The following is a 26,280-nucleotide window of genomic DNA, read 5'->3' as shown; positions in this document are numbered from 1 at the left end:
GGAAGTTTCAGCAAATGGCTTGTTACGGGTTATAGAGTACGCAGGTTGTGCAGTGTGTTAGTAATTCTTCAGCGCTACATTTCATAATAACGTATAACCTTTTTGCTTAGTGCTTTTTACCACCCAAATTCACATATTATTAATACTAATTTAACATTTTTAATGTGTTGTAGACTACTTATTGAAAGAATGTTAACATAAAGCGAGATAGATGAATCTGGCCACAAATAATGACAAAGTTGAATTTTAATTAATCTAACATTTAAATATCAGTAAGGAAACAAAGGTATGGCTGACAAGACTTGTTACTGTTCGGCAGTGCATGCTTCTCAAGTTGTTTTTGTTGGTTTTGTTTATGAATGAGTGCTCTTTGTATGTTTGTGCCTGTGCTTTTCTTCCCCTCTCTGTTCCTGCTAATCAATGTGTATATCCACCATTTAGGACAACTGATGAATCCCCAGAGCCAGCTGAGCCTTGGCAAGCAAAGTCACCTGTGTTAATGAATACTCATTTGAAATAATTTACATGAGAGATGCAATTTACAATATTTTCTGTGTAAATTGCATGAAAATCAAGGATAATGGGGCACTAAGTCATTCTTCTCAGTGCCTCGGGGAAGTAGCTGCATGAGAGAGGTCTGTAAATTCCACCCAATGCAGCCAGATGTTCAATTAATGGCAACTTTGTTACAAAACTTGGGGTAATAGTAAACAAATATTTTTACTGATATATTCTACAGTCAAGAACACTGCCTTTTTTGCATTGCTTTTGAGTGACCTGACATAAAATTGAAATTAACCCTTTGGCAAACTTTTCCTGTTCTAGACAACCTATGCCTGTGCTGGAATCTGCTCCTCAAAATATTGACCAGCAGCAATATTTACCGCCCTCGGGAGGTGTAAGCACGTGGAATGAAGTCTCATGCTATTTCTGACCAAGACTCTGGGAAATCTGAGAAATCATTTAACCACTGAGAACCCTTTCCCGTTTGTATACCAGACTTGCTGGCGCAGTCTGGAAAGGGGACTAGGAAGCACTGTGGCTGAACCCAGGCAAGTTCCCTTAAATCTTCAGTAAGACTTCCAACTTCACTGTCCATGCAAATGCAATTAATAAATGGTGTCTCATAAAGAAAGGTCACAAGTGACTCAGTTTAAGGTACCTGCAGTTGCTGGGCAGTTAGCAGAAGTTTACAAAATCTATATTCTACACAGAGCCTTTTGCTGCCTGGTGTTATGGAGTCATGTAAATAGCTCTGATCTCTCCTTGAGCAGAGGGCCTGTCATTTGTGTTTTGCCAGCTCTGAAAGCGTTCATAATATTTTGAGTTCAATACTGAAATACAAATTCCAGATCTGTTTGTGTGCCGTAAAAAGAATGACTTGCTCTTCTGGTGTCTGCCTTATTTGAGTTAGTCTTTGTTTTATAATGGCTGTTTTGAATTTCCACCTTCAAAGTTAGCAAAGATCATCTGTAAATTTGGGCTGCCTTTTCAAAAACGTGACATGCAGGTTTTCACATGTGAACTGAATGTTTCCAATTGCATGTGCAGGAGGGTGATTGATGCAGTCTTTTGTCTCAGCTCTAGTTAAGGAGAGTCAGAAAGTACGCCTTTTTAGTTAGCTATCTTTTCTGATACTTTGGTGTGAAGGTACTGTGATTCAGTCATCATTCTTTCCTAGTAATTTGTCTTGCTTCTAAAGGGAAATTACTTGCTTTAGCCTTGTAGCGCATTGCAAAGCACAACTCTTCTTGCACCACCTCCATGCAAAAGGATTGATATGTTGGGAGAATGACACGGAGAACAAAATCCACCCTTCACGTCTTCCCCGTTCAACAGCTCCAGGGTGTTGTAAGAGCTTTGGCTTTTCCTACCTGCAAGTCGTGCTGCAATGGGGAATGGTGTTTGTTTTTAGATTAATTCATTTCATTCAGGTGCCCGGTTCTGGTAAACGCTTATGCAAATTTAACCTTGCAACTGCACAATGCAGTGTTAAAATCCAGCCCCCAAATCTACTAATTATATAAGGCAGCACATAATATTAAACTTTGCATTGTAAACTGACACTTTTTGATATCTTTAGCAAATGCCATCTGCAAATTCTATAATTAGAACATATACTTTTTTCTAACTCATTTAACAGCAACAAAAAGATCAAAAAACTTTCAGGCGTAAATTTTCAGTAGACCTGCAGCAATAAATGCTTAAATATGCGTTGTGTCAAGATAAGAATTTGCCTTGTAGACATATCGTTAACGTGGACATCAAATTAGCTTGACATTGGCTCAGTAATGAGTATTTAGGGCAAAACAACAGAAAATAAATTTCACTGGAATCAATCAGTATTGGAATATCTATAAATATATATATTGAAGTCTAATTTAGAAACAACTTCTCACATTTAAATCATGATATAACGTAAAGAAGCTTGACTTTTCAAGTGAAACCCTTAACATTTGGGTTTAAACTGAAACTTAGCTGATGCTTTTCTTGCACCGTGATAGTAGTAAATTATTTATTTAAATACACTGTAATAGCAACCAGCATCCTGTACGGCACTAATGAGGCATATTGCAGCCTGAGTGCTAGTACTAATCCCAAACCCTCTTCCTAGACAATGTTACCAAAAGCAAGATTTAGGTTCCTACAGAATGTCCTTCTTTAAAACTTGAGATACCATTAAATATAGGCCCTGGCTTAAATATTTCCCTGGGTCCCATTAATACTTTCCCAGTCAAGTTCCTTTGTGAGCATACAATAGGCAAAATGTCCATTTATGGTATGATTTCTACACCGTTGTCTGCTAAATCTCACTCACAGCTCGATGTTGGCAATTCACGTCTTGAGATACCCTTTAGCAGGCTTGTCTTCACTGTCTTGGAGGATGCTGCCTTATCCCAGAAGATATGGATTTTACCACCAGTGCTGGTAGGTCCTGTTTTGAAGGATCTCTTGAAGGAATTATTCAACGTGCTGTGGGGTTTAGCTGGGCCAGCCCCAACGACAACCATGTATGTCGTGCAGTGAAATCCACCTACACAAGCAACACAGTTAAATCCAAACACACACAAACGTGAATGAGCCTTTTATGTCCACATGGTGTAATCCAGATTCAGCTGTCGCTGAGGTCTGAGTCTTTGGTACAGCTCGATAAAGACTACAGTTGTGTATTTCGGGACCTGCTCTGGGATTAATGTTCTTGTGCTGGCTCAGATGGGAAATATCAAACAGGCAGTCAGGGAAACTGCAATTGCACAGGCTGTATCACTCCAGCTCTGCCATAGCCAAAGATCAGAGAGAGCTGCCGGTCCCAGTGCTGCGCTTTGATACACTGCAGGCTCTGATAAATTACCTATAGGAAAAGGGAGGATGGATGGTGACCCTGTGACCCACTACTCAGTCCTGTTTAATCCCTCCAGCCATGTTCTGCAGATGCAGGAAGGTCCCTTGATGTATGTCTCCAGGAGAGCGAGGATGAAAAAGTTGCTTAAATGCTTGTAACTGTCACAGAAATACAAAGCAAGCAAAACGAGTTGGGTTTTTCAATAGCTAATGTTACCCTGGATTCACTTTGCTTGCAGATTCAGTCAGCATATATTTATTTCTATCTTAACATTCACTGTGTTGACAGTAATTTTGTTAGGGACAAAATATTACAATCAGAACCACAGTTTCCAGTAAAAGGATGCATTTCATTTGCTGCTTCCCCCCCGCCCCTGCTATCTTCTCTGCCTCTCACCACCTTGGTCTACATGAAGCAAAATTATTTGAATGAATTGTGCAGAGGCAAGGTAATTTCAGTGCCTGATACTGCAATATTACTGTGCAAAATGACATGTTAGCCTGGTTAATAGATTATTTATTTTCATTAAATATTGATTATCAGTGGCTTATGCTGGCAGGCACTTTCCTGTTTACTGTGCAAGTAGCTATATGCCTACATTCTGTTATGGCAGGGGGTTTTTTTAAGTTAACTGCTCAGTCTTATGAATTTTTATGTTTTGGCACTGACTGACATCTGCATAGTAATTCCGCCAATAAGTTATGTGTATATTTCACTAATGCAATTTTATACTTAATGTATTCAAAAATCCCTGGAGCGAATGGGGATGTTTTAACCAAGGGTCCTGCCCTCACTTCACCAGGTAAGCTACCTCATAAAGCTAGCCCAGATTTTATGAAGGTTTCCTAAATTCTGTGACCCAACACACTACTCCTCTGCCTGAAGCCTGGCGGTGCTGGCCACTGCACAGGCAGCCGTCCTGGCATATTAGAAAGACACAGAAGATGTAACAGCAGAAAAAAGTATCATCTGAGAAGTCTTCATTTCTGCAGAATTCATTCATTGCAAATCAATCAGCACAATGATACATAAATGGTGAAGGAAGAGAATTTCTGAGCAGTTCTGTACTGTGGGTCCAGCATATGGTTTTGCATTAGCACCAGCAGTAGAACAAGCCACAATTATAAGGCAAAACGAATCAAATCTCTGCATTGTGAAAGAAGTAAATTCAGAATAAACTTCTTTTTTTTGTTTTTCCAAAATTAAATATGGCTGGCCTAATGATCCAAGGCACTACTACAAGTTTGGTTTTGTAAAAAGGAAAATAAGGGATTTCAAGGTTTGCAATAGCATAGGAAAACCCCCGAGTTTTTTAAAAGAATGAAACTCCCTTATTTTTGCTCATTGTCTGTTGCATTTCCTTGCAGCTAGAACTAGTCCGAATTCAGAATTTCCATTGCAAAATTCAGAATGAAATGTCAAAAAAAAAATCTCACACCAAAACAAAATTAGACATAGGAATGCCAGAAAGGTTTTCATGGAGATATCGTGTTTGAAATATTGCGTTCCAGTAACCTTGAAGTACTTGATAAGGTCAGAACACTTCATTGTGATGTTATCGTTTCTAAACTACTCTGAAAAATCAAAACAATAGTGGAAAAATGTTGGCATGTTGACCTTATGGAGACAAAATGTTACGGGAGCTTTTCATAAAAAAGTATCGATGCATGTTATACATTTCCTGAAAATCATTTCAGGGTGATCAAATGAGAAACTTTTTTTGTCAGGAAATACTTGACTATTGCCAGCTCCATCTGTTCAAGGAAATAACTTCCGCAGAAATTATTGCTTCCTTAAAATGGCCTCCGCAGTTTTCCTATTCTTTAACTTGGTAAGTCTCAGAGACGTTTGTTGAACTTCACCTGCAGACTGTGATGAAATAATATCATGGACACGGGGGATGACATGTGGCAAATACAATAAGGTGAATGTAACTTCTTTTTAAAATGTCAGTATGGCATTTTGAAAAAAACTAACTGATAGCTTCATTTTCAGTTAAAATGCATAACGGTGATTTCCATTTCCAGACCCCTAAAAGGAAACGAGCTCATTGTAGGGCACTACAATGATAGTTATTACGAGATTAGAATATAACAATGATCTACTTAAATTATTAACAGCAGGCTAGTACTTCAACGTGACCCTTGACTCTTATCTTCATAAGAAATAATAGCAATAACATTGTCATTAAAAGGAAAAGAACTTGAATTTCAATGAAAGCTTATTAAAAAGGTTTTACACAGTTTTGAATATAGATAAACATGTGCAGCATTTCCGTACAGGGAGTGCAAATGGTCAATAGACCCCTAGGGAAATGAAAGAAGAACTCCTGTCAAAACAATGAGAGCGCACATTTGCATTGGTATTGAAATCCTGGTAAACAAGTTTTTTTCTAGTGATAGTATTGGGTTGAAAACCTGAACAATGAGATTTTCTGGCACATTCTTGGAACATGTTGCACGCATGGGAATTAAAATGGATTTTCTCTTTGAACCATAGCATGTGTAAGGGATTTATGTTGTTCAAAGTAAAAACGTAAGTGGACACTAATATCCTAATTCATCAAAGAATAGGCACAGGCTTAAATCCACCTTTACTTAGCAAAGCTCTTAGGAATGTGTTTACCTGCAAGAATATGCTAGTGGCTAATGAAATCAGCAGTATGTGTTTACAGGTACTGGAAGGGATTAGAAGAAACGTCTAAACTTGTTGAAAAGACATCTGAAGTGTCTCTGTAATTTGTTTCCTGCTACAAATGTCTTTGAAACCAAAATAAGCACTCTCTGTTGTTTTCTGGGTTTAGAATATACTTGATGTATCCGGCATTAGTATTTTTATGGTGCTTGAGATTGTGAAACATGTCTCTGTGCTGAATACACACTTCTATACAAGATGAAGCAGGCCGGGTGTCTTAACTTTTCTAGCTTTCAACCAGCAATGAAATCTGATTAATGGTACTGTGGGACTGGTATTAATGGTGTTCTTGGGTCTGTACGATATATATAACAAAAATGCATTACTTGGCAATTTTGCAGTGAGGAACCTATGCTTTGTAATACACAACTTCTGTGTTGATTTAGGGTCATATTATCCTAGTGGGTGGACTTGTCTCAGAATATTCTTGTTTCTGGCATACTTTGGTGCATGGGTGTGGATGTTTTTGTTGTTTCTAGCTGAAGCTTCTCTATTTCATGCATTCTGTAAAATAGCTCAGTGAAAAGGAGAGGGAAGTGTAAAATAATAAAGTAGACTCAGAGGCAAGGACTGCAGACTTGTCTCCTTCATCCTAAGTGAATTAGCCCTTCAGCTAGAGAGTCTTACACTCTATCTCTGTAATCCACTCCATCAATTAATATTTCGTAAAGCCTGCAACGCATAATCACCTCTTCCAGCAAGAACTGAAAGCACCAGGCTGTTACCACAGCAGAGCAACCACCATCATTTCTGGCTGCTCCTAAAATGAAGGAGCTACATATTTAAACCAGAAAGGGGCCAGTTTTATCCTAGGTAAATTTTGTAGTCATTGAACAACTAGATAAAAACGGGCATCGCTTCCACGTCACCCTGCACTCGGCACAGCTGCGAGGTGATTCTCCACTCTGTCTTTCTCCTTTCTACCCCATTTGTAATTTCCATGGCATGATAATTCTCAAAGTCAAAGTCATCTATCTGGCTGACCTCCTCAGACGGCCTATATTTGTAACGCTATTAAAAGATGTCACGAAGAGATGAACAGTCCCTCTTTCCAGGACGTAGTATTTATAGTGTGCCACTAACAGGTAACCCATGTAGAGCAAGCAGGGTCACTGGAGCCCCTCTCTCCTGGGCTCGATGCGTACTTGGCAATATTTGCATGTTCTTGGAAAAGGAGAACTCAGGGGACGCAGAAGGCAACCCCGGGGGCCAGTGCCAGGCAAAGCCTTTCATTACCGAAACCGCACGTTGCCTAGAAAACGCAGCATGTGCTCGTGTGACATTTCCGCGACATGAAGCGCACCATAGGACAACAGCTCAGGTTACCGGTCTGTAGAAGGAGGCTCTGGAGCTGCGCCACTTGGCAGACTTTCAGGCATCTGAAAGACTTTCTGGGAAGCCCACTTTCCTGGGGAAAACCACAAGTCAGAGCCTCATCGCCCCGGCACGGGGGGGCAGATCTGATTATTCCCAGCAGACCCACCTGCAGCTGGAGGAAACTACGTGCTTGCTTCAGCGTGGGGTGGCATAAAACATTTAGGCAGCCGTTAGCGCAGCTCCCGAAACGGCCCGTGGCGGCGGGGACCGGGGGGAGCCCGCAGCGTGTGCTCCCCCAAGCTGACTTTGGGGAGGGAGGGCGGCGGGATGGCCGGGCAGGGGGGCCGGGGGGCCGGGGGGCGGGCGCTGCCGCCAGCCCTTCCCTCGGCCCGGCCCGCCCCGCCGCGGGGCCGGGGCGCTCCGCGGGGCGGTGCGGAGCGGGGCGCGGCTCCGGAGGCTGCTGCGCGCCATGCGGGCTGCCTGAGCGGCGCCGGCCGCCGCCAACTTTCCCGGGGGAAGGATGGCCTCCAATTTCAACGACATCGTGAAGCAGGGCTACGTGCGCATCCGGAGCAGGCGGCTGGGGGTGAGTGCTGGCCCCTCCCGGGCTCGCCCGCGGGGCACCTGCCTTTGGGCTTTTTTTATCTTTTTTTTTTTTTTTTCCTTCCCTCCTTTGTCCTCCTCTTCTTGTGAACTGAGCTCAGCGGGTGTCTCCGCAGGGGAGACACGAAACAAAAAAATTGGGGGGAGGGGGAGAAGAATAAAGGCACCTAAATGCGCATATATATATGCATTATATATATACACGTATATATATATATATTTTTTTTTTTTTCTCTCTCCCGCTGGGAGATGGGGATGCTGCCTGCCCGGAAGGCTGTGCTGCCGCCACCTCCCGGCCCTGCCCTTCCCACTGCGCTCCCCGGGGCGCCCGGAGCCGGGCAGCCGCCCCCAACTTCGGGCCGGGGCTGCGCGGCTGCCGCCGACGGGAGCGCGGAGGGCTCCGGCCGCCGGGGGCAGGGGGCGGCCGGGGGAAGGCGGGGGCCGGGGGTGCCTGGAGGTGCCTGTGCCCTCGGGACTGAGGGGCTGGGGGTGCGGGGGAGCTTTGGGCAGGGGTGAGGGCTGAGAGCGCTCTGTAGCTGCTGAAGTCCTGGGGTTCCTGGGGGGCTGCTGCAAATCAGGGCTTTAAGGTCTTGCGTGGGACAGGTGAAGACCTGGTGATTTCTTTAGGGCTTTTAAGTTCATTGCATTTGAGTTGCACACAGTGAAAATCCAAAAAAAGCCCCTTTTACCTCCTTATTTAATTTTAAACTTATTTTAAGTCTGTCCTTTTACTGTCATGGCGTGTTCCTAGTTTCGGGTGTAGGTACTAGATAGGTAACAGTGGCGGGCCGGTTCCCTGCAGTACCTTGGTTGGCATATGCTCTCTTAAAGCATGGTCTGTTCGTACAGTCCATGGGCTGCTGCTACCCGCTCCCGTGAGCGGGCTGCCAGAGCCGCTCAGTAACGGGACCTGATGCTCCGCACCTCCTGTCTGCCTTCCTGAGCCAGCATGGCTTAAGGGGGGTGCGAGCTGGAGGGAGGCTTTGGGTATGCTTTAATTGATGCAACTGCCTCTCAGGACAGGAATGTAACCAATTTCTTGTGTTTACTGAGAACTGATGGGTTGGCAATTCTGAACTGTTCCTAGTGTGAGTTTTGCATCAAGATTTATTATAGGGGGGTGCGCACAGTCATCTGGAAGCTGTTGCTCGCTCATTACAATTATAGTTTCATTTCTTGCTGTATCCATGTTCGATGGCTTCTCTGCAGTTTTGGTAACTTGCATCTACTTGACTTGTCTGGAAACTGGAAAGCATTTTAAAGTATTCCAGCAGGCATCTCTGAACGGAAAATGCTATTTTTCCTTGTACCTGGACTTGCAGGCATAGTTCGTTCTTTAAGTACCACATGATTCTGTGACAGATGGAGATAACGTCATTATGAGAGAACTTGTAGTAAACTTACCAGAATTAGTGTATCGTAACTATCCTTTCATTACTGGATGTGTATTAGTATTCAGTTTGCTCTAGCATAAATGAAGAACAAGATTAAACTTTGGCACATCTTTCCGTACTGTAACAGTGAAACCCAAAGGGCATGTGAATAAGGCACATCTAACTCTGAGATAGGTGTACATTCCGTTAATGCCTGCGCCTTGCCTTTATTAAGGCTTTCCAAAACACTCTGAGGGTGGTGGTGGTGGTGGTGGTGGTGAAGTGTTCAGTGCCCTCTCAGCAGGAGTGCATTTGACAGCTGAATGCAAAAACAGAGGAAGAAATGGAGAATGACACAGAGTCCATGGAAATGGAACAAATGTTAAATGTTTTCTTTGAAAATACAGTTTCTTTATTTGATCTCATTCCTTCTAATTCCAAAGGTTTGTATTGTTAACAATGGCTGGAACGTATGAAAGGAGTGATGGAAAGTGCTTTTGTGAAGAAGTCCAAGCAAAGTCCCAGAGAGTTCCCATGGCCATAGATTTGTTAAAATGAAGGGCCTGGAGTTTGTTGCCCTCAGGTGCCCTTGGCTCTGGGCATCCTGTCCCGACGGCTTTCCAGTGCTGTGGAGAACATCAGGAGGGAAGCTAGTAGCTGCTGTGATCTGGCTGTCATGGCTTTAGGTCTGGTGATGGAGGCCTGTGCTATGAGGGAGAGGTGACCTATTCAAATCTTGCTGCTCCATTTGTTTGGAAATAAGTGGTTTCATCAGCAGTAATGCTTTTCTCTCCCTGTAGTTTTCAGTTTAGAGTAGGCCCGCTACTTAAGAACAGACAGTTGAAACATGGCTGCAGATTTCTTCCTGTAACTTGCGTTTTCTATAAGCTGCTTAAAAGCCCAGTGCCCTGATTTACGACGCCCAAGTAGAAGCAGGTAATTATGATTAACCCGAGTTCTTTAAATGCAGGACAAGCTTGTGTTGCTTGCGGCAGCAGCGCAACTGTCAGCACCCACTTCTCAGTACGCAGCCCCAGCTAAAACGCGTCCTTTCTCCTTTGTGTGTTTTCCTCCTTGCTGCAGGTGTGTATGTGTACGGCTGGTACTGAAGCTGGCTGAGCACCTGGGGCTAGCGCCTAGCTTTAGGAAGAGCTTGAATTCAATCTTACTCAGTGACTAATGGGAGCTTGGCTTCTTCAGAGGGGAAGGAATGATGCAAACAGCTTGTTTTCTGGTAGCTGTCTTGGGGAGGGCTGTTGGATACCCAGGAGCTGGAGGTGGGAAGGGAAAAAAATTCTTTAGACCTTAAAATACTAACTTGCAAGGAACTTTCCCGTGCCCTGAAAACATTAGGAAGGCCAAGCCTACTCCAGCCCCGTGTAGGACTCCTGTTTAATTGAGAAGGATTTCAGTCCTGTGTGTGTGGCGAGATGTAAGTGGGAGTTATTAAAATACATTCCAGTATTATGGTGGCACAGCTGTAATCAGTGCATTGTCTTTTCAGACTGAATTCAGCTCCTAGGTTTTTCTCTGTAACACTATGGTAATTCCATCACCAAGGGAACTAGGAGCAGAGCTTGTATCTACAAATTATCTCAAGAAATTACTTTTCTGAATAACTGGGTGCAGGTGCTAGATTTGGGAAGAAAGGGGTGCAGAGAAGCAGCTTGCTCAAAACCAAACCTCTTTTAAAAGAAAAATGACAATTCTGGTAGGTCCTACTTTGTAATTTCAAGATTGAATTTAGGCTAATTAATTTTGTACCTGGACTGTTTTTGAGCACTTTAAATATGTAAATTTAATTTAATATTATTTAATAGAATAGTCTCCATAGCAACATTTGTATCACATGTGTCTTCTGCAGAGCCAAATATATTCAGGAGACAGCACACTCTTCCCGATTCTTTCCATCCTTATAGGGAGAAAACTAATTCCCTCAGCCAATGGTCTCCTCCTCTTATGTCCTCAGCAGTGACACCGAGCAGGTTGTGTGCTAGAAAACTGCTGACAGTGTAAAAGCCCAACCTGCCAGAATTCCTTAAAACAAAAAAAATCAGCTTTGCTCTGCGAGCGGCGCTTCCATCAGTGACCACTAGTGACCACTGGACCTATGTTTTGGGAAAGAAGATGCTCTGTTGCGCAGAGTGCTTTTGCTTGCAATCACCTTTCATTTGATTAAGAGCTTTATATGTGAAACAGGGGAGTCGTTTTATGGCCTCTGTACTTAAAAATGCTTTTTTTGTGCTTATGATTTTCAAATAGTGTCTTGTTCTGTGATACAGATGTGACCTTTCTGAGGGGGAACGTTTTATGAGGATGTTTCCTCTCCTTAATGAAAAGGCCAGCTCTTTGTGTTTCCATTTTAAGGATGGGTGGATGTGCACTGCTTGTGAACGCACTTGGGCCTTCATTGCAGGTTGGACTGGCTCAACTGAGTGTTCAAATAACTATTAAAAATCAAAACAGGAACAAATTTTTGAAATAGAGGCCTTTGGTGAGCCTGAAGTGCTTTAAAAGCACTTGATAGTCTTCTTCGAGGTGCAGCCAGCCAACCTCTCCTCACGAGGTGGGAGGCTTCCAGAGGTGTGTGTTGGTTGCAGTCTAACACTTTTATTGAACTCCCTGTTGTTAAGGCTTATCTTACCCTTCTTGGGTCCGCGCCTAAACTCAGTTTTGCTGGGAGCCACGTTTCAATTTGAGCAAGGATTATGCAGCACAGAAGCTGCTCTAAGGATATCCTCTACTGCCGTTGTCAAGGTGTAGGCAGAAGTAAGTGCTGGAGGCTCAAAGTGAAGGCAGGTGATGTTCCTGAAGCCTGTTCCTCAGGGTACAGGCAGCAGCGTTGGGAGCGCTGATGGTGTGGCATCAGGAGGGTGCCAGCTGCCCTCCTGCACACAGGGCTTTGAAGACGATGCTGTTCCCCTTGGAAGACCCTGCGGAGTTTGCAGGCATCTGGCCTGTCCCTGCCTCTTGATGTATGGGAGACTGCTGGAGTGAGATGCCATGGGGTTAGCTGTCAGCCCCTACTTTCTGGTATGCCAGTAACACACTTGGAGTGTCTTGTTGCATTAAGTGATGAAGTACTGTTAGTGTCAGAGGGAAACAATCTCTTCGATGAACAGCAACTGCCTTGAGCTGCCTGTAGCTAAAAGCAAAATAGTGCTGATCAAACAGAAGTGCCTCAAAGAACCAGCTGAGATGTGCTGGTGGTGAGCAGAGATGTCTCTGTTAAGGAGCTGTACATATTCACAGCTATGCAAAGCCTTGTAGAGTCTGGCTTGGTTCTGCACAATACTTCGTTGACTAGAAATCACTGGCTTCCAAAAATGTTCTCTCTGTCTTGCTCGAAAACTAAGCACCTTCTTCCTGATAGAGGGTTTGGCTGTGGTGGCTTACATGTTGCTGCTTTCCAGGAGAGGTGGAATACCTTTCTGAACATACCTTAAGACAATACGAATACAACTGCACTCTCTCCCAAGCTTTGTCTGCTATGAACACATCTGGCTTGTGTGCAAATATTTCCATTGTATCCCCATTTCTCAGATAGTATCACTTTTAAACTCATTAATAGAACAGGTATATCAAAATGTGAGCTTCATTCTGTGTAGTGAGATGCTTGATCTGCTGTGGTACAAGGTGGATCAAAGCTCTGCACGGGCAATGTAAGGAGACTGTGTTACTGAACAATCTTCCAGGAAAAATCCAACAGCAAGGATGGACAGATTCTTTTAAATTTTTAAGGCTTAAAAGTAGATGTGGAGCCATCTACAGTAGTCTGTGCTCCTATGTACTCTTCCCTCTGTTACAAACTTCCCAATGCTGAAGCAATCTTTATCTGTCTTGCTAATAAAGCTCTTAAAATGTCTTTTTGTTCTGGAAGACTTTTGATGTAAGAGGTCTATGCCATAATCCAGTATAAATCCACGTTGAAGTAAGGAATGAATTATGGTTAAAAAAATTGAATGTGCAGTTGTTTGCATACTTATTTCTTTCATTATAAAGAAAAGAAAGTATTACAGTTGTGATGCTTTCTGCTTCAGCATACTTCTCTTTAACATTGAAACTATTTCTGTTCCCTGGCTATTCGCAACCTGTTACTTCAGGTTGTCTGTCGCTTAATTTCATGGTAAAGATGCAAGAATTGGAGCTGTAAAACAACTTTGACTCTCGCAAATGTAGAAGTAGCCTTCCCAAGCTCAAATGCATGTTTTCACAAAGGATTCAAGAAAACACTAAAGATCATATGTATCTAAAAGCAGACTAGGAAATGCTGAAATAATTTCCGTATGAAAATTAAGATGACCTGTATTCTAGAAGAGGATGAAGTTTTTTCCTGTATAAAGGCAAGGTTATTAAAATTAGAACAGTGTAGGACAGCATATGCTGCTGAATTAATATACAGAGATTACTGCTTCTGCATGACAGAAGTACTTAAAACAAATAGTCCTGACAATTTGTTGTTTGTTAGAAAAGCCTTACAAAGTATTTGTCTTTCTAGAACATATACTATTGCTAATTAGATACGCTGGATGGTTACAACCCAGAAAAACAATCTGCGCACTAAAAATAATGTGTGGAACTCTCGAAATTGGACATTATTAACAGGCAGCCTGATTTATTTTATCATTGCCATGATTTTTATGAAGGTATTTCCTGCATGTGGAGGTCTGGGAGTCTGCTCCACATGTTTGTATTACTATCAAATTATTACAGGCTATTAAAAACACTCGTTTGGGAGGATCCATTGACTTCAATGGAGCTGTGCTAACAGGTAAGTATCTGTTCCTAAAAATGCAGGTCTCTGCAGAGGCTTCTCTATCTGTTTGTCAGAGAATAAAGCTCATGGAGAAGAAGAGAGGAGTAAAGTGGAATTTTTTTACCTAGCAATCTGTTTCTTGTACCTCTGTCTGGCAAAGGAAATGCTGCTAACAGATTTTTGCAGAATCCTGTCTCATGAGGTATCTTCCACTTTGCACTTACGAGGCGAGGCACAGAACTGTTCTTGCAGTCGTATCTGTTTAACAACACTTCTAATTAAATCCGCAGTCTGCGCAGCCTTCTCTTGGGGTTGTGTGTAACCCCATCTGTTGGAGGCACCTCCTTGTTATGCAAGGAATGATCAGCCTCATCTGTCTATTAGAGTGGGTCCTTCATGGAAATTTGGGCTGGATCCAAGAAAAAGGTCCGAGCACCCAATGTGAGGGTTAGCGGGGTTTTAGCAGCTGAAGCCCAAAAGTGCAATTCTGATACCACTTGTGTTTCTCCATGGGAGTTTTCTAAGGACACAGAGATCAGCCAGTGTCCCCCAGGGTTTCAGTCATGGCAAGCACTGGGTGGTCCAGTATCTGATGTGTTCCCGCAGCCCTGCCTGTCACTATCCTCTGATGGGGCCAGATCTTCTGGGAACAAATGCATAGAACGGAGTTTTAGATGATGGCTTTCACCACCTTTGTTAAAGGTGGATAAACTTCTGCCCATACCTCTAGCAACAAGGTTACCTGAAGAACTAAAGACAAACTAAGCTCAGTCCAGACCTCTCCTTTCCAACTGCTCCTTTGGCAGGGCACTTTCCTGGCTGTGCTGGGGAGCATGTGGGTCAGGGGATTCAGCCTTTCCTCCTCAGTGTCCTTGCCCTCACTGATGGGGCAGCATAATTTGATTTGTTGTGCCTCTCCAAATCAACGTGGGGCATAATTAAGTGATTTCTCATTACAAGAGTGGCCTTATGCAAGTGCTGAATGTTACTGGAAATGTGGCTGCTAGGTAGGACCTGACTTATTGTTGTGAAGGCAAGGAGAAAAATCAGAAGCTGTACTTGTGAAAACGACTATGTTGATACCATTGATCTCGCTGGCGCAAGGATTACATTAACATACAGTCAAAAAAGTTTGTGTGGGTGCTGTTCTTCTGAACACTGTTTAACACTGATCTGAACCAGCTTAACCAAGTTCAGTAAAGTCTTGATCATAGTGAAATGGGGGAAGTAAAAATTAGGTAACTGTAACAGGGTCTCTTCTGAAAGATGTGACTGCTGGAATTACAACAGTAGACTTGTTCCCTCTTTAGTATTAACCTTGTTAAGGACAGAAACTAGATCTGTGCGTGTCAATTTTCTTTGCTTGATGGGTCTGACTAGCCCAAAACCTCTTAATCACATCAGTGGGAAGGAATGTGGTATAAGTGGTGTGCTCCAATGCAGAACTAGGGCTCTCCTCGCCAACCCCATAACAGGAATTTGTAATAGTTCAGTCTTCAGTTTGTGGCAGAGGAGGGAGCTGACTTCTTCACAACTTTGTAACTAGTTGCTTGTTTCTAGGAAATGCTTCCTTAAGTGGAGTAACGTGCGCAGTACTTAGATATTTCTGGAATGATTTAAAAACAATGAAAAATCATTCCTAGGTTTCTGGACTGCTTCTTACTTTGATTAATGCTTTACCTGCAATATTAAGGATTTTTTTTCTTTAGTATTTAGAAAATAAGTGAAAAATTCATGTAAAATTAGGAGGATGTTAATCTCTTATATTTGATTATTGCATGAGAACTTACATGTTGGACAGTGGCCATATACTAGATTTAAGTGGGAAAATACAACAATTTGTGCTATAGACTGTTCCTTGGGAAGTATAGCATTAACGCTTACTGCATACACTTGCTTTAGGACTAGATGGGAAAACTTCAGATTCATGCCTAGAAGTCTGGAAAAACTTTTGTGTAAAGTTTTGGACTTGTCCACTTCAGCCTTTTTTTTTTTTTTTTTTTTTTTAAACTGCAGCAGAAATTTTTGACTGTCAAAAGCTGAAAAGAAATGAAGCTTTCAGGGTTTTCTGTTCTTGATTTTAATTAAACTGACTTCTGTAGAAACTTCATTGAGAAGATTGGTGTTGAACATTTAAAATGACATGTACTTTTACAAGTTTTGCATAGCACCGTTTCTGTGAAACCCTGTAGGAGGAGAGGTAAAATGGGGGAGAGACAATCTGCAGGACTAGAACCATATGGTTAAAGAGATTGGTGCTTGAATAAGCATGCCAGAAAGTTAATATGGGGATTTTAGAGTATGAGCTGTGAAAACTGGAAACAAGAATGATGTAAGGCTGGGCGGGGAAGGAGAAGTTGTCTGCCTATGTCTACATTGGAAGCAGCTTTATTAATCAAACTCTAGTGTTCACCTGTACAGCTCCTTTCAGTCTGGAAGCATTGAGACAGAGAAAAACTGAAGAGATTTCTTATGTATCAACTTCAACCTGCAAGATATTAAGCCTGCTGGATATTCACATTTGTAGGAAACTGTTAAATAAGGTGTTGGAACATATTCACAGATATTAAGATTTCTTACTGCTTGGAACTTGTCAGTGGCAGAAGGGATAGGATCCAGGACACTGCTTAGAAAGTTTGAGCTTTTATCCTTGGGCTGATAAGGGGAAGAATACCAGTAAATGTCATCAAGACCTAATGTAGCTCCATCTGACTGCTGGCATTGAGTCTGTCGGCCCATGAGCAAGTTCCCTTTGGATTTCCTCTGGCACAAAGTTAATGGGATTTGAGTCCAAGTCAGTAGGTGTCTTGGTGGGGTTTCCTCTGGAATTGAAGCAAAGATCCTCAAAGCAAAGAAGTTGAGCTGGAGAAAAGTGAACAGTGCTTGTTATTCAGGAGCTGCTCACCTTGCATGATCTATGTGTTAGAGGACCAGGGTACTTAGCACCATATTCAGGATGAGTTAAAAGGAGGTTTTGCAGCTCATGTGGTGGAATTACATTTTGTTTCTTCTCTTAAGGTATCTTAATTTTTGCCGTGTGAAAACAGGATGGAGAAGCAAGGGTCTGATATCTTTCCCATGGCCTCCCAGTTTTCATCACACTGCTTTTCCTATCTGAGTTTCATTTTGGGGCAGCATCTGAGTTTGTTTTGGATATCACTCATAGCCCAAGCTATGATTCTAAACGGAGCTGGGAAATCTGGAGGTTTGTGCATCTTAAAAATAGGCAAATCTGATCTTTAGGATTGTGTGGAGAGAAATAAAAGAGAGCCTAATTTGGTTCCAAAAAAACCCAACCAAAATCCCCCAAAACAAGCCTAAGAACTGTTCTGGTTTTTCTCCAAGAGGCAGAAGATGGGAGATTATGCAGATCATGATTTGGAGTATGAAATTCCTGTTTTGATGGTGGCCCTTTTTAGGAGCAGGAACAGCTTTTCTTGTGCTTTCCAGCATATGTTTTCTGCTAAATTACCTTCCACATTCTTCTTTGGAAGATGGGCTTAGTTTGTTAAGCAAAACAATGAGACTACAAATTTGCCTTTTTTCATAACCTGAGTTAACTAGTAAACAAGTGGTTCTTACCCCTTTGCTATCTTGTTTTAAAGATGGAGTTTTCATTTTAACATGTCTAATGTAAACCTGACCAGGACACCCTTTTTCTTCTGCTTTTATCTCAAACACTTCCCTCATCTTCTGCCAGTTGTGGGTCCCAGTTCTGCATTTTCACCATTTGTTCTTCCTTTGTTAGACCAAGGTCTGTATGGTTTCTGGAGGTGACTGCACTAGCTGCTCTGCATACAAAATGGTATGCCAACAATGATTGTAAAGGCAATGAAAGAAAAAGAAAACCCAATTATAAGCAGGTGAAATTTAGTTGTTTGTGGCTTTGATGCCTTTATGTCATCAATTCGTTACACAGTGTGAAGGCGCTTCTCTTATTGGTGTGTATGGGCATTCCCCTGAAGTTACATCAGTGACAAATTAACATTTTGCAGTGTTTGTGGAAACACTTGAAAGAAAGTAACAGATGTAAGGTCTGCGCCTGAGACTGTCATCTTAATTTGATGTTTGTGTAGTTTTAGGTATACCATGGAAGTTGATGGACTGTTCCTATTATCTTCTTGTCTGACTTCAAGTGCTGTCAGAGATAGCAGTGAAAGTTCAAGCTATTGGAATGAATAGTGTTTTTTTTTTTTCCCCTTTACTGAAAATAATGTAACTTGTTTCAATTCAAAATATCAATACGGTAAAACCAGTGGTATTTCTCCCCAGTAACGTTAATGTAGGAGATTAAGTTGTCCCTTTACTTACCAACTAATGTTTATCTGGGCAACTATCAATGCCCTGTGGTTGGCAAAGGAAAAATTCCACTCCAGAAAGGAGACATTCCATTATTGTCTCCACATCAGCGAGGATGGACGTGAGCTGATTGTACTGAATCAACTGCATACTGTTGAGTGGCATACTCTTGGCACAGTGCTTATGGTAAAATACAAGTGGCTATTCTCTGTTCAATGAAGTAGTGCAAATTAAGACAGTATTCTGCTAAGCTTTTATAGACATTTTTTATGCAGCAGTCATACTTTCTTGAGGATGCAGTCTACCTAAATGTGAATGAACTCTTGAACTCTTTTCTTAATTAGTACTACACAGCTGGGACATGAGAAATTAATAGAAGTTGGGTTTGTCCATTTGAGCTAATGTGTAGATTAGCCTAAGCAAATGCAAGAGGACTGCAAGAGCTAGTGGAAAGCTGAAGTCTACCAGGGAAATACTGGCTCTGGAATCCTTGTTTTAATCTGTGTTTCTTTAAGTCAATATTAGTCCTTCCCCCACAACCCAAAACAAAAGAAAAAAAACCCCAATAAACAAGCAAAACTCTCCCCCCAGCCTCAGTTGCACCTTTACTAGAAAACTGACTGTATTTTGTTTTTAAAATATTGGGCAAACTGGTGACATTTTTCATCTGGTCAGTAGCTTTAAAAGTTCTGGCAGAGCAACGGAGTTCTTACCTGCAGGGTCATCGGTTTATACCCAGGATGGAGTCCATCTGCTGATTGCAGGCCTTGCGGGCTTTCTGCTGTGACTTGGATCCTTTTGTGCATGTGCCTTCAGTAATTCAGGATACGCTGAAGCTTATCGCTCTGAAGCCAGTGCAGCAAAGTGCTTGAAAAGACAAATGCATTTTGATTGCCATGGACTTGTCCCTGCAGCAGCCTTGAACAGAGTATCAGTCCATCTAGCAGTCTAGGCAAATGGCTTCAGTTGTTTGGGGCAATCCTATAAGGCAATGCTGAAGTGCTTGTTACTATGATTTAATGGGCTGTAATTCTGATGCTCTTAACAAAGCACTGTATTTTGGTGAAGTCCAGCTTGCAGTGACTCCCTTGGTAGCATTATTTGCTCTTCCATGCATATTCACTTTGATTTTAAAACTGATCCGAGCTCCAGAGAGGCTGGGGCAATGACCTATGACTGCATAGCTTTGTTGTCAGGATTGGAAGAAAAATGTGGAAGGAAAGCTAAGTTTACCTTGTGTTGGGACAGTATGATGGACTAACCTTGAGACTTACTTGAGGTGTCTGGAGGGATGGGAGGTAGTTTATTTGTTACAGGAAACCTGCGATGCTTTCTGAAGCTTGCAGTTAAATTAATTGGTGAATGGCAAAGGATGCCAACAGGCCAGAAATGGGCAGTTATACCCATCTGTTAGTTATGGGCTTGCAGGGCATTTGTCATCCTTGGCTCTCCAAGCAGCACATAACAAGCATCATTAACTGGATTTAACAGGTGGGCAAGTGGCAACAGGTACAGCTGAATTGTTCAAGTCATACACTGAAGACTGAGAAACTAAAGCCCTTCTCCCACGTCTGGCTTTGGATGCTGGCAGCTTACTGCTGAAGAATTTACTCTACCAAGATAAAGGCCCAATTCATGTGCAGTTTCTGCCCTCTTTTTGTCTCATTATGTGTAGTTTTAAAATTACAAGTCCAACTCTGAAATGCAGGTCTTACAAATGGTTGTATGCTCTGGGGGGCTGAAACAAAGCCTGTTGCTGGGAGTTTGTGAGCAAGTACGGTTCATCTCCAAACATGGAGCAAGCCCCATCTGTGCCTTCTGACAGGTGAGTTCAGGAGAGCATCCCCTTGCCATGGGTTTAGAAGGTGAGCTTGTGTTCTTGTTAGAGCTGTGAGCAGCTGATACCAAGGTTAGCGCATGTGTACTCTGCAGCCTCTTTGCATCTGATGTACTAATTAGTGAGCTCTGTGAACTGTTAATGAGCTGTATCGATGCCATTTTCCCCCTATAGCCCATGTAATTAAAGTAACCAAGTCAGACACTTAGTGACAAAAAAGAATAATTCCAAACCATAATTCATCGCAGTCATTTTAAGTTATTCAGCAGTTACCTAATTCTAAGACAGTACTAAATTGTGTTAATTCACTGGACTGCACTAATGGCCTGACCCAGCAGGACAGCACATCCAACTGCACTCTGTAGAGCTCAGCCAGCGTGAGCTGGCTGCACAGAGTCAGTTTTTAGTCTGCACTGAAGCCTTTACTATTTTTTCTTCCTTTAGTAGTTAGAGTCCTAGGCTGATTTTTCTCCTATCCAGTTTCATGCCTAGAATTATCTGTGCCCATATATAAAGCTTAGCAGATGTTCAGGGAACCAAACCAGATACTTAGCTCCAGTCTGACTTTTTTTAAACTGGCGCTAGCAAGAGAGGGTTTCTGCTGTAAATGCTTCTTAGTACTTGGAGGCACTCTCCTCTAATGGCCTTACGCAGCCCAGAATTGTAACCTTTTCTGTGTATGACTTAAAAAAAACCCCAAAAAACCCCAACAAACCAGCAGCCTTATACTTTGAAGGCTGTAAGTCCATAAAGAAGGGTCTGAAAGTGGCAGGATATTTCAGGTAATGCTCTCTTTCTAATGATACTGCATCCAACTCATCATTTTTGCAGGGAGAGTAGACTGGAAGTTGAAGTCTTGCTTTTAATATCTTTTAGGTCCTGAAATTCTAGACAGTCATTAGAGAAACTGAAAAATGGAGTCAAGTTCTATATTGCCGTCCATCATATCAAACAGCATGACTGCTTATCCCTTACATCTCCTGTGTAGTTTATTACACAGTGTAACTTACTTACACATTAGTTTATCAACAAGTCTCCTGTGAGTTGCATGTAAGGAGCACCTGCCAATGCAAATTCAAGGCACCATGAACTGAGTAGAGAAGGGAAAGAAATGACTCCTTTGCAGAACACTTGTGATACTCATGTGGGATAAGCAAGTCCTAAATCCCAGCCCTGTCTTCTTAATGGCATTTTGCATTAGCAGCTATCAGTGTTCTGTTTCAGGTGCCAACCTCCCAGGTGTCCTGCATTCCTGAGCCCTTTCCCTGCCTCTTGAGGTCCAGAATGCTGTTTTAGGTGTCCCCTCCAAGTCTGGTGGCTTCTCTGCCCTGTCTGGGCTGAACCATAGTGTCCTTCCAAAGCCCTCAAAAGCTTGTATGTCAGAGAGGTTTCACTGGTAATGTGCTCTGGCCAGGATCTGTAATTAAGATGCCTCTGAACTCTAGACTTCCAGCTGCTGAGTGCATCAACAATTTGAAGGGGCACATTGCTTCTAAACTACTTTATTGACAGTTGCAGTGATTCACTGTAAAGGGCTCTCATAAGCTGTTGGGTGTCCCTTTAAAAATTTAAAAATCTTCTACCAGGCTGGAATGTATCAGCAAATCCCTTCTTGTCTTTCAATAAGCCCATTCCATCTTGAAATCTGCCAGAGGTGACCTGTGCCAGCAGCAGCGTTTTTGTTGAGCATTTTTTTCCCTGGTATATGCCAATTACAAGCAAAAGCTGTAAAATGCTGCTTGTGTTTCCCTGTCAATGTCCATTGTCACAGAGCATAGTATAGACATGAAATGAAACAAAGGCTCCGTTACTAAATTGTTAGGTAATCTTGGGTGAGCCATTTTACTGTCTCTGCTTAGATTATGCTCCTCACCACCCTGCCATGGCTTGGACAATGTGGCCGAGATCACAGCATGCAGACTTCTAGTTGCTGAGGATGTGTTGGCAGTAAGTAAATCTTGTCTGTGGAATGAATCCCACGTAATCATGAAGGACAAAAAAAAATTAGAACAAAGTTGCCTTCTAACTAGTGTGTCAAGTGCGAATGCATCTGTAGGCTCAAATCCAGCTGCTTGGTGTTTTAAACTAAGGCTGGAGGAATGGCTTTGAGTTCTGAGCCTGAACCATTAACAAAAATCCCACTTCTGGTTGATGCAATTCCAGTTGGGAGGGAAGGTGTAGAACGAAAGAGTTTTTGAAGAAGAAAGACTGATTAAACTGCCTCATATTTTAGAGCAGTAGGCATCTGTTGTGACTTGCATTAGTAACTGTAAGAGTAGAAGAAGGTGTACAGATTCATAAAGATCTGCCAAGCATTTTTTTGTGCACTGGTCTTATAGCAAGTTCTGGCCAGTGTCAAAGCTGGATTTCGTAACTTGATGAAAAAAACTTTGCAATACTGAGCAATATTGTGCATTCTGAACAGGCACAGAGACAAGATTACAGCTTCATTCCCTATCAGCAACTGCGGATGACTTGTTAGTGTAAAATATTGTTTCTGAAGATGTATACTGAATGAGAGGAAGGAGTGAGGTTTCTCTCTCCGCAAATGTGTTTCCTGGGGGAAGGAGACATCTAGATTATTTTCTGTAGTCCCCCAGAGAAGAAGATAGCTTGATGTAAACCAACTATGATTTATGTAGTCATTATAACCTGATCACAATGAATAATGCAATATCGCTTACTCATAACACACTCACATTAAATGGGTATACTGGGAAAGTGAAATTGTCTTGTTACCAAGTGCAATGATATCTTTACAGACATGTGAACAACTTTGCTGCTTATCTTACAAAGCCAGTGAACCAGTCTGCATTTCTATGCACCATCTAAGTCATGCTAAGCACATTTCAGTACAAGTTAGCTATCTTTACAGCTATGTGATTCTTTCTAGTAGTCCATCTACTTGTAATTGTTTTATACTTACATTGTGTTTTTTCAGAATGAAATAGCACTGAACACAGCTGCCAATATGGGGATGAAGTGGGCAAGGGACAAAGCTGGACTGGAAAAGTAGAGGCAAGTCGTAACCTTGCGAAGAAATAGTAACCGTTCTAAGAAATACATTCAAATTAAGTATTTCCATTTTGTGAAGTCGTGGAAAGATTGTGGGGTCTTCACTAGAGCCACACAGTCCCATTCAACGTGATACATAAGGCGTCATCGTACTTACTGATAGGTAGATCTCTTTACTAGAAAGCAGTCCTCCAGTCTTTCACAAAGAAACAGCTACCTAATGGAGATCTACTGCTTCAGACATGTCTGAGGAGTGAATATAATTAAATGAATGAGCTGCAGTCTGCCTTTGTTGGCAATATTCCATTTTTCTAGATGCAAAGCAAAATTCTAGATCCAGTCGCCTCAAAAATTTCCTTCGTGCTAAGAATTCTATTTCAGGGCTCTTTACCGCCTTTTGAATCCGAAGTGATGTATTTAAAATAGAAGAATTAAGATCCAAACACTAAGCACTAGCTGGCTGATTTTCTGTGTGACCAGCTCCCTGTTGGAAGGGACCTTGTACCTGGAACTCCAATCTGCTGGAGACTCCCTGGCAAAGTTCAGCAAAAACACTCAAATAATTTTCTGTATGCACCTGGGGTACTTCAGTGGGTGAGCTATCTACCAGTCTTGGATAAAGTGGCAGCATTTTTTCCCCCCCCAAAAAAAATATCAGAACATACTGTGGGAAATTTCTTGTGCTATTATGCTGTGCCTTTAATAGATTATCTGCTTCTAGAGGTTATCGCAGTCACAAAAGACAAGTTCCTAGCAGTAGCCTAGGCTTTCTGGTAATCATCCCAAGCTGCATAGTACTTTCAGCTACTGCTTTTAAAAAAGCAAAGTTTGTGTTTATTTGACAGCAAGTTCAGTGTCCTTGTAAACGCAGCTCATTGTAATTCTTTGTTTTAGGGCAGAGAGCAGAAAAACACAACGCAGGAATAAAATAGAGCAGCTTTCCCTGAAGGTTCACTTGTTCGCAAAGGATAAATTTGCCAGATGAGACTTTGTGCTGCTGTCTCTGACCTCTATATCCCCCTTAAATAACAAATAAGGATTGTTTGGTCCTGAAATAAAATAGGCTTGCTTTGCCATAGTGTAGTGGAAACCACATATCCTAGTTTTAAAAAATAGCAAGTTTTAAACCCCCTGCCCCAAGATATGAAAAATAGCCTCCCCCACCAATTTCTAAATGTTTGGCTATTTCCATATGCTTTTTTAGATCAGTTGCTGAATAAAGTATTGAGGAGTGGGGTAAACTTGCTTTGGACTGAAATGCAAATTTTAGTTTCTAAATTCAAATGTTTGTTTCTTCTGTGGAATAGTTTGTGCTCCATGTATAAAGAATGACATTTTAGGCACTCAAAAATCTAGCTCTTTGTTATCTTGCTTTTCTGATCAGTTGGGAGGTGGTTAAGACTGCCAGATCTCCCTCCCCACACCCATTTCCAGGATGGTCCAGGGGTTTGGGTCATCACGTAGGACAGCAAGCCTCCAGTTTCAGTTTCCCTTTCTGCATGAGAGTATCCTCCAACCACAACTGAACCCTGAAACCCAGGAAAGTCAAAAGAAATTTTTCCACTTTACTCAGCCAGATGCTGACCAGTTCCAGCTGAGGTTAACAGCTCCTTTGCTTGACAGTGTATTTCCAGCATCAGAAGGAGCATGGGAATGGCTGAGCAATCCTGCCTGGTTTTGAAGGCATAGCACTGAGAGGCAGGAATTCAAATACTCCGATTGCATCATTCCTTTGAAGTCGCTCCTTCTTTGACTTCAGTTGTGGTAACGATTTATACCAGCTGATCTTCAGAGCCAAGAATAGAACTGTTTTGACGTGACCTTGGACATGCATATTGGACCACCTATCTGGGTTTCAGATGACCCACTTCATAAACAGTCGCATTATTTCCCTCAAGTTTTACGTTGTTACCTGCTTGATGGGCTGCTAAAAGCTGAAATTTTCAGGCAAGACCATAGGAAGTAGACGCTAATTTTTAATACTGGAATTAAATTTTGAGTTAGGCTTTCTCAGAAGATCTCACAGCGAGAACTTTGTAAGTTTTAGGTGTTATGCAAATGACAGCTATTACTGTTCTCTCTCAGCACATCAGATCCTGATTTGCTGTTTGGATTATCTAATCACTGTCAGCCCAAGTGTTTGGAGTGGAAGTAATTACAGCAGTACTTTGAACTAATTCCTATTCATGGAGTAGTAGTGAAAATGTTGATTTGAGGGATAAGTGAGCTAAGTATTCATGACAGAATAGGCACCTAAGAGCATTTGGGGCTGGTTCTTGTTGCTGCTGTCAAAACAGCTGTAACAACGTAAACAGTTCACGTGCCATCTTCAACTTCAAGAAATACTGACAAGTCTCAGACACGTACTAGATCATGATGGCATCAAAGACCTAATTACTTGCTCTGTATTGAAGCTCGTAACAGCGTCTATGATTAGCTCTCTGTCTTGGGCATCACATCATCGCTTCTGTGCATTGACTGTGTTGAAGGGCTTTCAGTGCTCCTAGGCAGATGCTGCCAGATTGGTTATTCATAGAATCATAGAATGGTTTGGGTTGGAAGGACCTTTAAAGGTCATCTAGTCCAACCCCCTTTTTTTATTGCCTTATTGCTAGAGGTTTAGGGTATCATGTTGTTTATGCTCAGTTAAGATGGTGCTAGATGTTCACCTGTGAGATATATGTGTCATGGGAGCATAGAAATGTGACTGTGATAATAGTACTCATTATTGATGGCTCCATTATCTCATTTTTGAAGGTACTAAGCAGCTTTCAAGTGAGAGGATATATCTTTTTTTTGACTTTGTTTATATAAGCTCAGCAGAGAGGAGTTAACCATCACATCACTAACATTAATGGGATTCTGAACTGTATAGTCAGGCAAAAAATTATTCATTGTCGTTAATCAAAACAAAATACTTTATTCTACTTTAAACTACTATTGCAGTAGCATCTCTCTGCCTAGAGACTCCCTGAGAGGAGAGAGCTGACTCGCTCATACAGAAGGAGGAAGAAGTTCAGGGGAGGGGCCTTCATAACTTGAC

At 42.0% G+C, this 26,280-nt stretch overlaps 1 protein-coding gene across 1 annotated transcript in view; it reads left to right on the top strand.

Annotated features, from left to right (window-relative positions):
* Positions 1 to 7,771: 7,771 nt before the first annotated feature.
* The window catches only part of DOK5 (docking protein 5), a 45,034-nt gene continuing 26,525 nt past the window's right edge, over positions 7,772 to 26,280 (top strand). Inside the window, exon 1 of the mRNA XM_087749890.1 lies at positions 7,772 to 7,940. Coding sequence (XP_087606016.1) covers positions 7,875 to 7,940 — 66 coding nt within the window. The 5' untranslated portion in view covers positions 7,772 to 7,874. The remainder of the gene's footprint in view (positions 7,941 to 26,280) is intronic.

Source organism: Nipponia nippon, unplaced genomic scaffold (genome assembly GCF_047370975.1).
Source record: "Nipponia nippon isolate SJK-2023a ecotype South Korea unplaced genomic scaffold, ASM4737097v1 scaffold_13, whole genome shotgun sequence".
NCBI classification, from domain to species: domain Eukaryota; kingdom Metazoa; phylum Chordata; class Aves; order Pelecaniformes; family Threskiornithidae; genus Nipponia; species Nipponia nippon.
The sequence above is the reverse complement of the archived record's forward strand: the minus strand, read 5'-3'. Positions and strand labels throughout refer to the sequence as shown.